Source organism: Simochromis diagramma, unplaced genomic scaffold (assembly GCF_900408965.1).
Source record: "Simochromis diagramma unplaced genomic scaffold, fSimDia1.1 OVJJ01000685.1, whole genome shotgun sequence".
Classification (NCBI taxonomy): Eukaryota; Metazoa; Chordata; class Actinopteri; order Cichliformes; family Cichlidae; genus Simochromis; species Simochromis diagramma.
The window spans coordinates 6,724,442-6,740,978 of record NW_024387477.1 but is presented as its reverse complement, the minus strand read 5'-3'; the positions used below and the strand labels follow the sequence as shown (position 1 = coordinate 6,740,978).

General features: G+C 42.5%; 1 protein-coding gene across 4 annotated transcripts in view; it reads right to left on the bottom strand.

The window, feature by feature from the left end:
- Positions 1 to 16,537, bottom strand: part of pdlim7 (PDZ and LIM domain 7) — a 30,917-nt gene that overhangs the window by 13,459 nt on the left and 921 nt on the right. Inside the window, exons 1-5 of one of the 4 annotated variants that reach the window (XM_040015386.1) lie at positions 15,804 to 15,973; positions 14,977 to 15,075; positions 6,758 to 6,909; positions 2,844 to 2,871; positions 1,862 to 2,058 (exon numbers count right to left, since the gene is read on the bottom strand). In XM_040015386.1, the coding sequence (XP_039871320.1) occupies positions 1,862 to 2,058; positions 2,844 to 2,871; positions 6,758 to 6,909; positions 14,977 to 15,072 (473 nt within the window). In that variant the 5' untranslated portion in view covers positions 15,073 to 15,075; positions 15,804 to 15,973. The other 3 variants (XM_040015387.1, XM_040015385.1, XM_040015388.1) reach the window with 3 other exon arrangements.

Below are 16,537 nucleotides of genomic sequence, written 5' to 3'. Positions count from 1 at the left end.
CCGTACACAAACGCCTCACAGAGGTACGTACACGGCTGTAGCCTTTTGAAAGGAAAATTAAACCTAATTTCTGTGCCATTGGGCTTCATTCACGGGCAACAGGAGCACAAGAGGGATCTGCTCATCATAAATGCTACAGCAGTGACGTATTACTGGTAACTCTGTCCAAACAACACAATGCTAAACCTGTTCTAACACGTCGGGCTTAGACAGCTTTTTGGATCCAACTATTAACTGTGGAGAATCAAAGAATGGATGACGTCCTCACCAGATTAACCTGGTGGTTTTGATTACGCTCAACTCTTTTCAAACATGACAAGAGGAATTAGTGTTGCAGAGTAACAAGAAAAGTTGATTTTACAAAGAAGAAGAAAAGCAGAGCAGGAAAAGCTTGGGAAACCAACAGAATGTATGAGGCTAAATACAGCAACAGACCACATCTCACCAGCGGCTGGAAACGGAGCGCTGCCATGACCCAAATTAAAAGGAACTGGACCGGCCTATCCTTACAGACCATTTCATGCCAAACTTCTACTTTCCGGATCATTTAAAACACATTTCTTGCAGGAATACTTGGAAAAAAAAATATATTAAAAACTCAGCGGGTTAAAGAAAGAAAAAAAAAAAAAAAAGAAGCAATGAACATTTCAAGGTCAAAGGCTCACTTTTACAGCAAACTACATCAAATTGTTTCTGGGAATCTGCGTCTCAGGCGGTACAGCAGATTATCCCGTAAATGCAGATGCCGGCGTTCATTCCCCGGCTATTCCACGTACCGAAGTGTCCTTGAGCAGGACTCGGTGACAGCTCGATCAGCATTAGCGTGTGAGATTTGTGCATCAGAATCATAATGTCAAGCGCCACACTGCATCTGTCAAACATTACTTATTTCATTCTGCTAACTGTAGATGCAAGAGACGAGTAATAATCACGCTCGATCAATAACCCATCTGCTGAAATGGAAAATCTGTTATAAGAAAAATGATTTTGCAAGAAATATTTCGCATCTTCTTTTCAGTTCCCACTATTAAAAACAACATCAATGCTTTTCTCTCCCACACATTACACCGACTTGCAATCATTTCCTAAAGACTCACCTCCACTGTCGCTTACTCATTCTAATCTATACTCGAATCCAGCCTTAAACAAAGTCTTTGTATAAATCTTAAAGATTTAAATCATGATGTTGGTTTTTTTCCACGTCCTAAGGTTAGAGAAGACGTAAAAAGGAAAGTGACTGAGTAAACAGATTAAGTTAAACACACAAAATGAGGACTGATGGGAACAAAGATTAAACAATGCAGAAAAAGAAAAAACCCGTGACAGCATCTACAGTGTCCAAAGAACACAGAGTTTAACATGGCTGTAAAACTGTGACTGATTGTTGGCACATATAACCAATCCCAATACTTCTCTGTCATCGTGATAGATTTCACTGCAGCTGTCTTTCATCCACAGCTGGAACTGCATATTTCAGCTAAACATTTCCTGCTATACAAACACCACCAGACTTAATCAGGACACAATCTACAACAGCAACTACTACTGCTGCTGTGTTTAGCATTAGCCTAGGTTTAGACAAATTATTGGCACAGTTAATAATTGGATTTCCACAGTGAGTCGGCTTGCATTTGCCCTCCTCTCTTTTCTCTAACGTGCCCTAAAAGAAAATGTAAAAAATGTGTGACTTCACTTTGGCACCACACCGCAGCACTGATTGGACTAAATTCTTTAAATTCCTAAAGGCATTATTTTCTTTTTAAGTTTAAAACAAGAATAATGAGACGTCAGAAAAATGCCATTAAAACCACATTAGTCACGTTGCGGTTCCAATGGTAATAGCGTTTATTCATCCACCTACCCATTCTGTGGCTGGGGTGTACTGGCATGCCCCTGTGAGCGCGGGGTGTTGAGTTTAGGAGAGTAGGCCACAGGTTTAATAGCAGGTCCTGAGTTGGCACTAGCACCACCTGCTGCAAATGGCCTCGCCATCTTGTTAATGGTCGTGCTCGGGGCAAAGGAGTACTTTGGCGGAACAGAAGCTGTAGCAAGCGAGTCCTGTGAGGGTGTGGGAGAAGGAGACAATGCAGCACAGTGCACGACATGCAGTTAGACGTTTGTGACACGCACAGAGAACTCCATCTGCCGTCGCACAAGCCCAAGCTTTTCCAGCGCAGTCCCAATATTTCATTATAGCAAAAAAGATTACTCTGTACTGCGACGGCGGCTCTGTCAAAAGCCTCCGGGCTTTTCTCTACACATGGAAAAAAAAATGCTTAAGAAGTGTGAACACAGATTTTATTTGTGTTGGCAGTCGGCCAATTGCTGGCCAATGTAATCTGCTACTGCTGCTAAAATGACAATGCTCAAACTGTCGTCTATAACTGACGTGTCTCACTAATGAGATTTCCTCTTTGAGTATTGTGCATGGACTGCAGCAAGAAAATAAACAACTATTAAAATAGAACAGTTTCATGTGCCGGCTGCTTTTCTAAAAACCGTTCAGTTTGATCAGCTGGCCGGGCGACTCCACAGACTTAAAGAGTCAGTATTTATCTGGTATCAGGGACTGTGCGGGAAATTCCAAATGCATCAGCGACAACTGCCCAGCAAACTGCTAATTTTGCAACCTGCTGATGCTTGGCTAATGCAGAGTGCATGGACTCTGTGAGAGCTTGACAAGGCAGGTGATTCAGATGAAATTGAAGAACACAAAGTGACACGAAAAACTGTGAGTAACAATTAAGTTTGAATTTAACTGTCACAGCACAGCACACCATGCCAAACCATCCAGAGTGTCCACGCTGAGGTGAGCTCGGCGAGTCAGATAAATGCAGGCTTACCTTCTGGTCTCCACCCGCTTTGGAGGGTCTAAAGAGAAAGAGGAAAAAATAAACACGTCAGGAAAAAAATGTGCTTATTGTTCATTATATTTCCACTAGTTTTACTTCACATTATCGTAAGAGGTAACTTGGAAAAATTTGTTTAATTTTTTACAGTTTGTGTGCTGTACTTTGTTTTAAGGTTCACAAAGAAAAAAAAGGATTTTCATTTTAATAAACTTATTAAGAGAGCTGAGAATACAGCGGGTCAATCAGTCCTGTTCAGGTCTTAAAGCTTCTCCCAGGATTAACATCCCTGCGGTGTCCCCCGCCCCCGACAGAGCACACGATTATTAGAATATATCTTTACGCATTAAACATGGAGGCGGCCAGCTTTACACTTCCGTTTCCTCCTGAAATAATTGAACATAAATCACCACCACCCTTTGACCAGCGCTTACACGCTGCACAAAGCTCAAATAGGGTTAAGCCAGAATGAATCCACCCTGCAGTTACTCATTGTTTGAGGCTATAATCACCAACAAAAACAATGGGCCGCGCTTCCTGTGACACAGAAAATAATAACCGCTCATGCTGTTGCCTGCTCAGCCGCTAATAGAGCAGTGTTTAAGACAGAATGACAACAGGGCTGAGCAGATAGACAGGGCAGCGAGGGGAAGGCATACTGACATGTCTGCTCATGTCACATTTCTGGAAGACAAATCGATGTGACACACCTTAGCTAGGCTGACAAGTTAATGAGACACATTTGAAATCTGGGACATGGGGAATTCGTGCCATGACCCTTTTGTTACCGCGTTTAATTTGGCACCATGGACTAAAATGAACAAATATGAAGATGATTTCATCTGTGTTTTTGGAAGAAATCAGTTTGCTTGTGCTGAAACCGAATACGCACGGTGTATGAGATCATTTCCCACCTCATTTCATGGGTCACTTATCTTAGCTGATGCACGTTTAGCTTTCAAGCTGATCTTAGATAAAGTTAGAAATAACAAAAACCTCCCATGATACTGTAATCAACTTTGCACACTTCACCAGCATTCTCCAAACACAAGCCTCCAGTCCAGCGGCCGGCTAAAATATGAGTCTAATGTGTCCCCGTGGATGCTGTGGGATGTTTTTCCTGTGAAGGTGAAACTCTACTGGACATATTTTTTGGAGGATTCCAGTCCCCATAAAAAGGCTCAGGATAAAGCTAAAACCTTTTCTATTAGACAAGATGATCATTGGTGTCGAACAAAATGAGACGCCAAACCAAACAATAGACCGTATCTCATCATCGCGCAGCTGTCCTCCTCTCTAGGCATGAAAAGAAACCGTGGATGGCAGCCAAGATACGAATAAATAAGACTGACAATAGCTCCTCTCTGAAAAGTGTTTCAGGAAAACAATATTTGCTTGTCTTACAATATAATAACAATCGGACGGGGTGAGATGAAGAGAGGAGACTGGGGAGTCATGGGAAGAAGAATGTGAAATGTTTACAAAAGCCGGACTCCACAAGGAGACGAGAAATGGAGGAGGAAAAAAACCACAGAGTGCAAGAAAAGTAAACACGCTGACCTGTTACTGTTCTGTCGAAATATTACACCATTTCCTGCGAAGCCCCATTTTTAATTAAACAGATATTTTTCAAATACAAAGCAACGTTATATTTTGACATCCATATCCAGAGTGCAATACTGCTTACATTCACCGGCCACTTTATTAGGTACACCTGTTCAACCGCACCATAATGCAAATATCTAATTAGCCAATCAGACGGCGACAACTTGGTACATTTGGGCATGTAGACACGGTCAAAACGACCTGTTGGAGTTAAAACCGAGCACCAAAAAGGTGATTTAAGTGACTTTGAAAGCAGAAAGAGAAAATATCCACTGAGCAGCAGTGTAGACATCGTGAATGTGCAGCCAACAAAAAAAAAAAAAAAAAAAAAAAAAAAAAAAGTATTCCAGAAACTGTGTGATGGCATCATGTCAATATGGAGCAAAATCTGAGGAATGTGTCCAGCACCTTGTTGAACCATGAACTATTGTTCAAGGCATATCTGGCCCAACCCAGTACGACCAAAGTATACCAAATAAAGTGCCAGGAGAATGTAATGTACACTATAATTTAATGAATGATAAGACTGATCTGATAACACATCAACAGGATGTAGCAAGTCTTTTTATTCCTGGACATTATACCCTGTTTTAATTGGTTGTCCAATTAAGGAAAGAGAGCTTAAAATGCTTAGAAATACAGGTTAATGTCCAGCAACACGCTGATCAACATTATAAAAAGGGAAACAAGAGCGGGAAAGCCAAGTACCCAAATCTATTATGTTGTACGAATGCAAGAAAACCTCGAATATTTGAAACAATATGCCGTAAACATATCTCCAAATCTCCCTTCTATTCATTCACGTAATGGCTCTGTCTTCTGAGCAGCCTGATAAATGACCTGTGGCTGCTCGGATTCAACTAAACGCACAAAGAAGATTTGTAAGAATTAAAGAGTCGAGTCTCTTGGTAGGAACAATAAAGTGAAGACGTTAACACAGCCATTTTCATATTACTTATGAGGATCACAAAATCAAAATGAGTCCCATGACAGCAGCCGGCCCATCTTTGTTACTTAACAAGTCAATACTTCTCATTTTCTGAAGGTTTTAGGTCCTTGAATGATTACGTTTGATCCTTCATTGGGAGGGATTTTTTTCCCCCCCCACCTTCCCCTCGCTCTCTTATAATTAAGCTCTTGATGAAACATTCTGGCTTCGACTCTACTGAGAGACTTTGTCAAGTATTTCTGGCAGGAAGTATGTGAGCAGGTATAAGTGCTGCCTATAGAAGGTTACGCAGTGCTAATTAAAAATTACTGAAGCAAAATAAAAAGATTTTCTTGGCGCGCATTTAACAGCAAAGTGTTGCATCTGAAAAAAATAAAAGTTTCTCTAATTTCATTATGGAACTGAGGCAAGTATGGTGCCCAAGGTTCCTCTGAAGATGGTGTATTTGAACAGAACAAAGGCCGGTACATCCACCCGACAGCAGTTGCGAGCATATCTGCTGCAAAGTGCGGCGCACTCATCGCTGCGTTTCCTTCTTTATGATGTGAAGGACAGAACATTACTGTTAGAAGTAAGCCAGGACTGATTCAGACAGGCTGTACCTCTGCCAAATCCACGACATTCTCTGCTTTAATAAGTGAGAATGGCGCACCTAGCATTACTATTAAAATACATGCAGTGAATAATTCATTTGTATCAAGTTTAATTTCAGACCGACAGGCACAAAGTTAGTCTTTTAAACTGCCTGCAAGCAAAAAGGCCATCATATTTTAATAGGGTGAAGTCAAGGCTGAAGTCTCTTATGAATGAGGCTGGTAATGAGGCCGTTTATTTCAAAAAAATAAAATAAAAAAAAGCTTCGAATTGAGCACCTGAATACTGCTTCCACAACCCCAATTCTGTGAATCCAAGGGCAGCAGAAATGTCATAGCATTTCAACTGAATGCACATGTGCAAAAAACAAAATGCCAGAATTCAATGTTGCTGAGAAGAAAGGAAGAAAAAAAAAAAAAAAAAAAAAAAAAAAGGATCAAATCCTTTATAAATGTGCCTGAAGGTTTTTTTTTGTTCGATGCTAATGAAATCTTCTGAATTATTCTCCAGATATCCTGTTAACTCCTCATTAATAACACCTTTCTGCCAATAAATATTTACTTTGCTTTATTTGAGCCGTGCCTGAATCTAAAAACCAATTTAAAATCCGTCACGTTGGATCAAGTTTCACTCAAAGTATGTCGTCCTATTTTGTCAAAGTAAGGATGAAATCGGGCATTTGTTTTGTGGGGATTTGTGCTTCTGTTTGAATGAGATAAGCGTATCATTTCGTTACATCGCGCGATGTCGGACGGCTAACCTGCTGAGGGTGAGGGTGAGGGAGCCTGACGCTTCTCTGATCTTGTTTTGTGCCTCCACATGGGTCATCTCCTCTGCGTTGGCGTCACTGATCGCCACCACCCAGTCTCCAACATCGATGGCAGCCTGAGCTGCCTTTCCGCCCGGCGTCAGCTGGAGGATAAGAAACAAATTCAGACAGGAGGTTAGACAGCTATGGTAATGTGAAGCGTACATGGTAACATCAAGGCAGAGAGGACTGTTTCTGTCCGTGTTCAGACAGCAGTACCTTGTGAATGCCTTGCGCTACCATGACACACCAAATATCCCTGTAAAGATCACCTTCTCTTTCTTCTGAAACCATTTGAGTTTCCCCATCTAGCACAAACGTTAATGGAGTTACAATCATTTAAAGGTGCTTGTAAAATGGGACCGCAAGTGGGCCCGTGGTAAACAAAGGGTTAATGTGAGAAACAGAAGTGCCGTTTAAAACCGTGTGTCTCAGTTTTTCTACATAACAAAGAAACACTGCTGTAATAAATGACAAAAATCTATCAGCATGACTCTCTGGGCTTAAACTGTAACAAATAAATGTGTAAAATTACTGAAGAAGGAAAAAACCTTTCATTTAAAACAGGGGAGCTTTTTCTCAGTAGGAAAAGCCCTCCTTCAGATTTTACAGGGACCATCTAGTGGGCCACATTGAAGTCTTTGCTGGGCCTATTCTGGCCCCTATGCCTTATGTTTGACACCCCTGCTTTAGAGAGCATTTTAAGTTTGCTTTTAGAGATAACGTCAAAGAAAGCTTAATAAATCCCCCTTTAAAGATCGAGCTGTGTGACTTCCATGTTCAGCTCAGCCCCCCTTCACACATGTCAAATAAAAATAACAAGCTAAACATAAAAAGTAATTAACAGGCTGCTTTAGTATGCCACTTTCTAGCCTTAACTCTGAACGCTTTACGTCGTGAGCCACATTCAGACACACACACACAGACTTAGACAGCGCTTTATGCATCTCACACATGCTGACGCATTGGGGGCAATTTGGTGTTCAGTATCTTGCCCCAGGACATCTCAACAAGCAGCTCAGAAAAACCCAGGAATCCAACCTTCAACTTGGTGATTAGTGACAACCCCCTACACCTCCTGAGCCAAAACTGATTTTGCTGTGTTGATCATTAAAACTCGATGATCCGCTCACAGAGTCTGCGCGTCTGGGTCCATTTCACCAGCAGAGACAGGCATTATGGGTCATCATGACGGTATCAGTCAGCAGCTTATGATTTACCGCAGACTGCCAGAGACATACTTGATAGCTGCAGACAAGGGCCGTGTGTTACCAATAGTCGCATCATTTACTGGAAAAAACCATCTACCTTTTCCCCACGCAGGCAGGTAAATCACTTACTGACAGGAGTATGACATCATCCTCTCGGGCTGTCACACAGAACGCGGGCTTATTGAGTCAGAGCTTGAGTCAAGGATATGGTCCTGTTACAACAGGAAAAACTTGACAGAGTTTAGAGAGGCAGTAATGGTATTCTACATGTGCACGGCGCGTCTGGCAACACCTCTACAGAAGAGAGATGACCCGCCGTGTTCAGTAAAGGCTTAGTCAGCTTTTCCAATGGACAGACGTGTCATATTCTAAATAAATGAAGAACCAAGTGTTCAGCGTTAGATAAGTGAGGGAGTGCCAAGATTTGTAACAAAGAGGCCCCACAAGGATTACTCTCTGATGTCATGGATCCCTGTAAATGTTAGCTCATCAAAAGCTCAGAGGAGTGGTGCAATCAATAGCTTTCTGGCATGTTCGGCTAAGCTGTTGCACTCGCCGCTTTGATTGCACGCTTTAAACATAAACAGCGATGTCGGTGGGGGTGGGGTGTAAATATGCATCATAAACAGATGACGGTTAAGGCTGAAAAATGACTGCGCCCCACAAAGACAACGCAAGTTAAAGCCAGTCTGGCATCAAAACACGGCAAAGCTAAAAATAGGAAGACATGCATTCCTAAGGGGCAATCCGAGTTACACTTATTTTACAGCCAAGTTCAAGCATCACGTTAATTGCCTTTGATTTTCACTCACTGGAAGCAATTAGAGGGGTTAAGAAAGATTTTTTCTTAGTTTAGAAAGAACTTCAAAAAGGCCTTTAACAGCTTACATTAGGGAAAAACAACTGTGACATGTGACGTGTTCGGGAAAAAAGGGCCACATCCTGGCATAATGCCATGGAGGTTCGCTACAGAGAGCTGCAGTCCTGCTTCCCTGCTACACTGCGTAGTAAAACTCCAGCATCTCGTCGCTGTGCCAGAGCAAAACAATTATTTGATTACTGTTAAACAGCATGTCCTTTTAGTTTTTGGCCACAGAAAAGCTGGCAAAGCCACTTGGGAGCTGTATCTTTAATCTCCCTTAAATCAAAAGGGGTTTTAAAATGTTAACCAACACAGTAAATACCCACGAACCATAGAATATGGACAGAAAACCCCAGGAATTTTGGAAGCTTTTAACAACGAAGCTCCTAACAAGGGGTACATTAAGAAATTAAAGAAGCCCATACAACGGAAAAGCCAGCAGCTTTCCCCAACCAACAACTACAAAGCAATAAATAGCCATCTTCTTTAACCCTAGAACTCTAAGGTTGGGGATTTTTACCCACGTGATTACACTCATGTGATTATCATGAAGCTCACTTAGTGGTAATTTCCAAGAGAATTCATATGATGGTCAGAGTTTAGGGTCATTTGGCCATTTCCCCTCTCAAATAAAAACAAAAATGAATCTATCTCCGACAATTGTCAGCGATGCAGGACGACTGTGCCTTGACTAGACGAGGCTCGCGTATCCCCAGGAATGGGTGGACCGACTTCCATTAAGTCCATAATTTGTCTCTAATTAGAGCCTTTTTATAGTGTCGCCACATAATACATTTTTTCCATTTTATAGGAGGAAATAAAACAAAAGTACTTCGATTCACCATGCTGATGTGAAAGATGTTTTATCGGGTAAAATATATTACTGACTTTAGTGATAGTGTTACAAAACTGCCTGCAGGTGTTCTAGGACAGCGGTCCCCAACCCCTGGGCCACGGACCGGAGTCGTTTGGTACTGGGCCGCAAGAGTTGAGGCTTTATGGTTTTCAGGGTTTTTATCGTTATTTTTTTAATGTTAACTCTGTTTCCCTGGGTCTTTTCCCATGTGTTATGAATAAATCTTCCTTTTTTTGGTACCTATACTGGTTTTATTTTGTTGTACTTATCCACGACACCTTAAAGGCCGGTCTGTGAAAATATGGTCGGACATAAACCGGTCCGTGGCGCAAAAAAGGTTGGGGACCGCTGTTCTAGGAGGAATAAAAGAACCAATGACATTGTTCGGGAGGGTCATGGTGCTCCTCCTGAACTGGTTTTGCTTTTAAAAAGATGATGTAGATAAAGTTCTAACGCTGTGGACTGCATTAGGTGAATATGTGTGTGTGAGAGAGAGTTGGTTATTGATGGACACGGACACCTGTGCTTCTGGCTCAGGTTCAGAGTGCAGCTGCTCCCTTACTTGAGAGGGCAGCAGTTAAAGTTGCTGTGCTCAGACCTTCGGTTGGTGGGGGGCAGACAGAAACCCTACACCCACCTCGTTCACTTTGCAGCAGTTTGTCAATACAGTTAACGTCAGTAGAAAACATGTTCTTGAAACGCACTCCACTGTTCCCCACAACAGCCCGGGCGCGGCACAAAGACGGCTGCGGGACAAGGCCAGCTCTTATCATATACGTTTATTTACGCTCTACGTGTTACACGTGATTTTGTGCAAATGCGATCATGCCAATGACACGACGTTTCTGCAGCTTCAAGTATTTGCAACTGCGAGGCTAGCCGAAGAGTTTGTAGCCAGTTTCAAGGCTTTTTGGCAGAGCAGCAAAGCTGTTTTGGAATGCTATTGAATTTCAAAGCATTCGCCAGCCTCTCAAAATGCAGCTTCTTAAATTCAACTTTGAAGTTCTTTCCTTGGGTAACCTCACAGGTGATCCAGGGCCCCCCACACTTGTTCTCAGCCTTTCTTTTTGGTTAAACTAATAATGCCCTCAAGTTTATCTGCAACTTCTGATATACTGACTGTGTAACTCTGCACCAGCTCACTTTTATTCTTTCCAGGGCTATTTGGAGGCCAAGAGACAGTCTGTCCTTACATCACTCACTCAAAAACACACACACACACAGAGCACAGCTGATGCCAAACCATAAATATCACTCTGAGAAATGGAAACTCAAACCTGTAAGTATGTGGTCACCCCCCCCCCTGCCCCCACCCAACATGACTGCAACTGAACACCTAGTACCAACTCACCTTAAAAACACTGCATCATAAGACATTTATTTATCCAACTAGGAGAAATGCCCCCTGCAGCCGATGTATCAGCAAGCTCTGAATTATTAAATCACCCCTCTAACAAGGCCTCTCTTCCCAGAGTTTGTGTGAGAAAGAAAGGAGTGTTTAAGAAGATACGAGAGATAAAGCAACAGATGGCCTACTAGTCAGCCTGGGACACAGAAACCGGAATATAAGAGCCGATGACTCATCCAGCTGTGGTGGTGGATGAGTGTTGGTGGTGGAGAGACGGTTACAAATCTCTCTACTTGCTTATTGACATGACATCATTAGTAATTTCCTATGAACATCTGATTTCAGTGGTATGGCATGTGTTTGTCAAAAGAAACCAGATGGCACTCAGAAGCCTCGGTTATGCTATCATAATGTTTCTGGAATCGCACTGACACGAGATCTGGGTCAGATATATGGACAAACTCCTCGGAAGAGTTGCGGGGCTGCACCAGAGCGCGTTGCAGTCGACATGGAAAGTGACAAAACTGCATTACCACAACATCTTGCTTCCTATATTTCATGCCTTTCCTGTTGAAACAGGATACTGGCGTCAATATGCGGAGCGAGATACAAGTTGAGTCAAGAAGACGGCCTACTTCAAGGTCATCACAATCTTACATTCAAAAAGCAAACAGAATTTTGCACACTACCACCATGGCCAAAGAATTATGCTAGTAAGTGAAGTTTGGCATTTTTCATCATAGACAAGCGTTTCCTTAAATACCAACATCCTCTGCAGCTTTAGGGGAATTCTTAGGAAACTTTAGTACGTCTGAGAAAATAATTCTGATGTTGTCACGGGGAGAGACTACATATTTATACAGGAAATTCTTCATTACAGTCTAGAGCTGTAAAGTATTAAAAAATGAACACACTACAAGGCAGGAAGGATGTAATAAAAGGAACCATCAAACAGATTTATGGAAAATTTAGGACTCAGTCTTTCTAGAGTTTGACTCATACTTGGGAGTAAAGGTGGAGGTCTCTGAGCCTTTGGTGCTTCAGCCGTCTCTTGTAAGTCCTTTAAGTTAATGGATATTAAACAAGAAATAGCTGTCCCTTTAAAACCCACTTAAACTCAAGTAACGCTCAGGTCTGAACCAAAAAAACCAAAGCCAAGCACCACTCAGATCCTAGTTGTTGAGAGGGCGAAGCAAAGTCCACTGGGCATGGCTGCGACTAGCATAATCTTGTCAGGTTTTATGGCTTATAATGACATGCTTTATAGATAATTCTTTAGCGGTATGGTGAAGAGTCACGCGAACTAATGATTTTACTAGCTAGAAATGCTTAAGCATCTATTACCACGAGGAAGAAAATTAGAACAGCTAGAAGAAAAATCAGCTGTGTCCCAAGAGCTGAACATTGATTGAGCAAAATAAAAGCCCTGCACATATTTCTTTCAGGATTAAATCAATGTGTACCTATTAATCCAAGGTGAAAAAGTTATTCTTCCTTTTCCCTTCACTGTGACTTAAAAGTAATGGCCATCATTCCTCTGATCTCACTGGGAAAGTATCCCTTTGAGACCGGAGGAGTCCATCACGTGAATGAGAAAAGTGAGTGTGCAAGACGTCTTAGACGCAGAAAGGAGACAACGGGATTGTCTGTTGGCAGCAACAGAGTGGATATGAGAAAAATCCCTGGAATGCTGAGAAAACATAGCCTTCCCCGCCTGCAGACAGAGGAAGGAAACAACCACATTTGTCTAGCATGGAAACCAATAAAACCGAGCGCCAAACACAGGGAGGTAGCAAGTCACAGAGCCGCACCTTTACAAATCGATAATTGGAATATCCACGTGCAGTACAAGAAACAATATCACTATCTGCCACAGCACGATCAAGCTCGAGTGACCTAAATAACCATCGGCTTCAACAAATCCACTCCCAAACAATGGCAACTGCCATCTGGTGTTTACCAAAAAAACAAAACAAAAACCACTTGGACACATGGATCCTTAGGGAGTTGCAATCTCATCACCTCACAGAGACTCTAAGAGCCTTTTGTTCCATCAATCTACACTCTTCATTTTGTAATCACTTAACCGTCCGTCTGGGTTCACATACTCATCAGCTACAAGCCAGCAAACACAGACCACCCACCACATCCATCTAATGCGAACCCAGTAAGTGTAGGTCTGACTTCTCTTCCTGTTACTAAGGGATACTGTAGATCATTGGGGTTTACGGCCCCTTGTTGGGCTGTTTTCAACTTCTGCGACTGTGGGACTCGCTGTCCCTACTTTTATGACAATGACGATGAGAGCAAACAGTCCCCGAGAGGTGAAAAGAAAGAAAAAAAGAGAGAAAACCTGTCACATCTTTATAACTTGTGAACCCCGAGGCCCAGTGCTGGAGCAAACAGAGATATTGGCCGCTGACCAGTCGTTACAGCTCCAAGCTTAGAGATACTAAGGGTTTTTTGTTCCTCGGCTAGGAGCGATTAGCTTAGACCAACCTGAGGGAAGGATATTGCTATACTATAAATCATAAACTATAAAATATCACACAAGTTTTTGTAGTAGGGAAAAATCACCAGCGTGTGATATGTACCTGGAATGCAGACAAACTGGGCTCTTGCGCCACTTCAGTAATCAGTCAACACATTTAGATGAGAACTCGTTTGATAGCCGTCTAGATCTACTGACTCACACATTGATATTCACCCTGCAGTACGCCCCGTCTGCCTGGACTGAAATTCCTCCAAGTTAACAGCTATGTCTCAGTTTGTTTGTGGCCGTACGTCAAAAGAGGTTTCTACATCTGTTCGGTCTTTTATGGGTACAAGTAAAATGCTTCTTGTCATAAATCCAAGGGGAACATTGTGTTTCTGACTGAAATGCCTGGCAGTAAGTAGAGCAAATACAAGACAAGTACTGACAGGGTTGGCGATAACGTTTGCCTTCGCCACAGGATTAGATGAGCTCTACATGCACCTCAGTGTGATGCTACTCACAATACCCTGCAGTTCATGGGAACCTGCATTTGTCTGTTTTAAGTATGCAATCTTTTTTTTTTTTTTGCACCTACAAAGACAAAGAAATGAAAGCTCAATTCAATAATTACACCAGGGTCCAAACCTATTAACTCCTAATCATCTCCGAAATAATAAACTGCAAATATTGAACATAACTACAGAATTAATACCTGTTAAGTCAGACTGACACTTACAGATCACCCGGTTTATTTGGATAGCAGTGCAATAATGCAATAAAACCAGCGAGCGCATAATAGAAAACTAGATCTGTGTGAGCAATAGCTGGCAGGAAAGCTGGAATGATTTTATGTGTGTGCAATGTGCAGGCGTCTGTGTGCGTAGCTGCAAGTGCGAGTCTGTATGTTTGTCAGGCAAAGCAGCTCTGCACTTATATGGGCTGGAAAGTGGTCGCCGCTCTCGTCAATAGCAACAGAAGTTTATAAAAGAGTATCTGAAAATTTGTCCAGGGAAGGAGGAGGGCAGCAAACACACAGAGTACAAAGCACACAGCAGGAGTGTCATGCAAAGAAACTGCATGTTAGAACAGATCGGGAAGGGTTACCAAAATGAGCCATAAAAACATTTGAATAGTATGGAAATGCTTCTGTAGACAAAACCCTTTACTATCTTACTATCCGTGCCTAATAAAAAAGAAAAAGAAAAAAAGTGATGTGACACATGCATATGCTGAGGCAGGGTAAGCCCTGATGACTGAGGTGGCCAAGCTGGTACTTAAAACCAACAGACTCTTGTTAACAGGCCGAGGCTTTCATAGAAGCTTAGAGGAAATCTCCGAGGAGAGTGCAAACACCTCAACTGCTGCTCTGCACAGATGCAAAAAAAGTACAAAAGCTGATTCCATGTGCACTTTCTTACCCTTGACACGGTGAGAGGCATGTTGAAGTCCTTGCCACCCTGCAGCCTGAAGCCCCAAGGCGGCGAGCCGCTGAGGGTTACAGAGTACGTATTCATACCCTTGAGGAAGGAAAAAAAAAAAGGGGAAAGGAAACATCTTAATTAGCCAGAAAGCCCGGAAAAGGTTCTCAAGGTCCTTTATTATTTTGCTTTATCTGAAACAGTCTATCTGCTGGCTCTCAGCACCACCAGCCCACAAGAGCACACACCATACAGAAAATAACACTCAAGTTGTTTTCTTTTACAGCAGATAATGTCACGTCTTAGTTTTAGGAATAACCACGTTACGGCACGTCAAAATTAGGCAATAAAGAGGGAGCGGTGCCGGTTGGATGTGCCATTTTTACACATTTCAAAACACACATAAATAGCCTGGTGTCATAATCTAAAGCTAAACTCTAAGGTGAAGTTAGAGTTTAATTCATTTCAGTCTACTGCAGCACCAATGTGCAGCATTTAGAAGATCTACTGCACAACAATAGCAGTAACAACTCCTCCTTCGGGGGGGATAGTGTGCCACTTGCTGTATTCAGCCAGGTAACAGGTATCGTGGCTTCACCGCAATTAATTACTGCCAGTCTGCGGCAAGGCACTAAATAACTAGGTAGTTTTAAGAACCAAAGGGCAACATGAGATGCAGCCCTGTGTTAGTGGCTTACACAGAGTTAGGGTTTGACCACTGACCTCTGTGCTCACACGGCTACTCTAGCCCTGCTCCTCCTCCACCTCCTCTTCCGCAAACCTACCAGGTGTCACAGGTCTCCGTGACACACAGCTATGCCACCTACCTTGTCCTCAAAGGTCAGCTGGTAGCCCAAACCTGGGAGAAAGCTAAAGAGTCAGTAAGCTGGAGCAAGCAGATTCCCTCTCTGTTGGCAAACCCTACCCCCTCGATCCTGACTGTGACACAGGCAAGCCGTAGCCTCTCCTCACTCCTCAGAGGCTATATAAGGAATGTAAAACTACACCAAACTATTTCAGCCCAACACCCACATGAGTCACAGGGAGAGAAGGAGGAGGAGGAGGGGGGCAGAGGAGGATGGAGAGAGGTAACGTCAACGACCCATGGATTCTGGCACGGGCCAGGAGATTTTTTTTTTTCTCCTCCTCTAAATTCATTGCACTTGGGAAACGGCAGACGGCCACAAATGAAGCAAAGCACACAACCCTCTACATTCTTTCTGTAGGGCATGAAACATAGTACAAGCAAGAAAAAAAAAAAAAAAAAAAAACCTCAGCAATTATACTTTAACATCAAGCTCTTAAAGCAACAGAGCCGCTCACACACACACACTGTAAAGGCTGGTGAGGCAGTGGTGTGCTCACAGATAAGGAAAATCTAGCCTTTACACACACAGCCTTTAATCCAGCCTAGCACCCCAAATAATCCCACTAAGAAAACCTGCAAATCTGCTAAAGTTAATGGAAATCCTTAAAATAAAAAAAGACTTGCATTCGCATTCATTTACTGTCAATGCAGCCTCTAGATCTGTACAAACCTGACTCTTTATTGGCAAAGCTT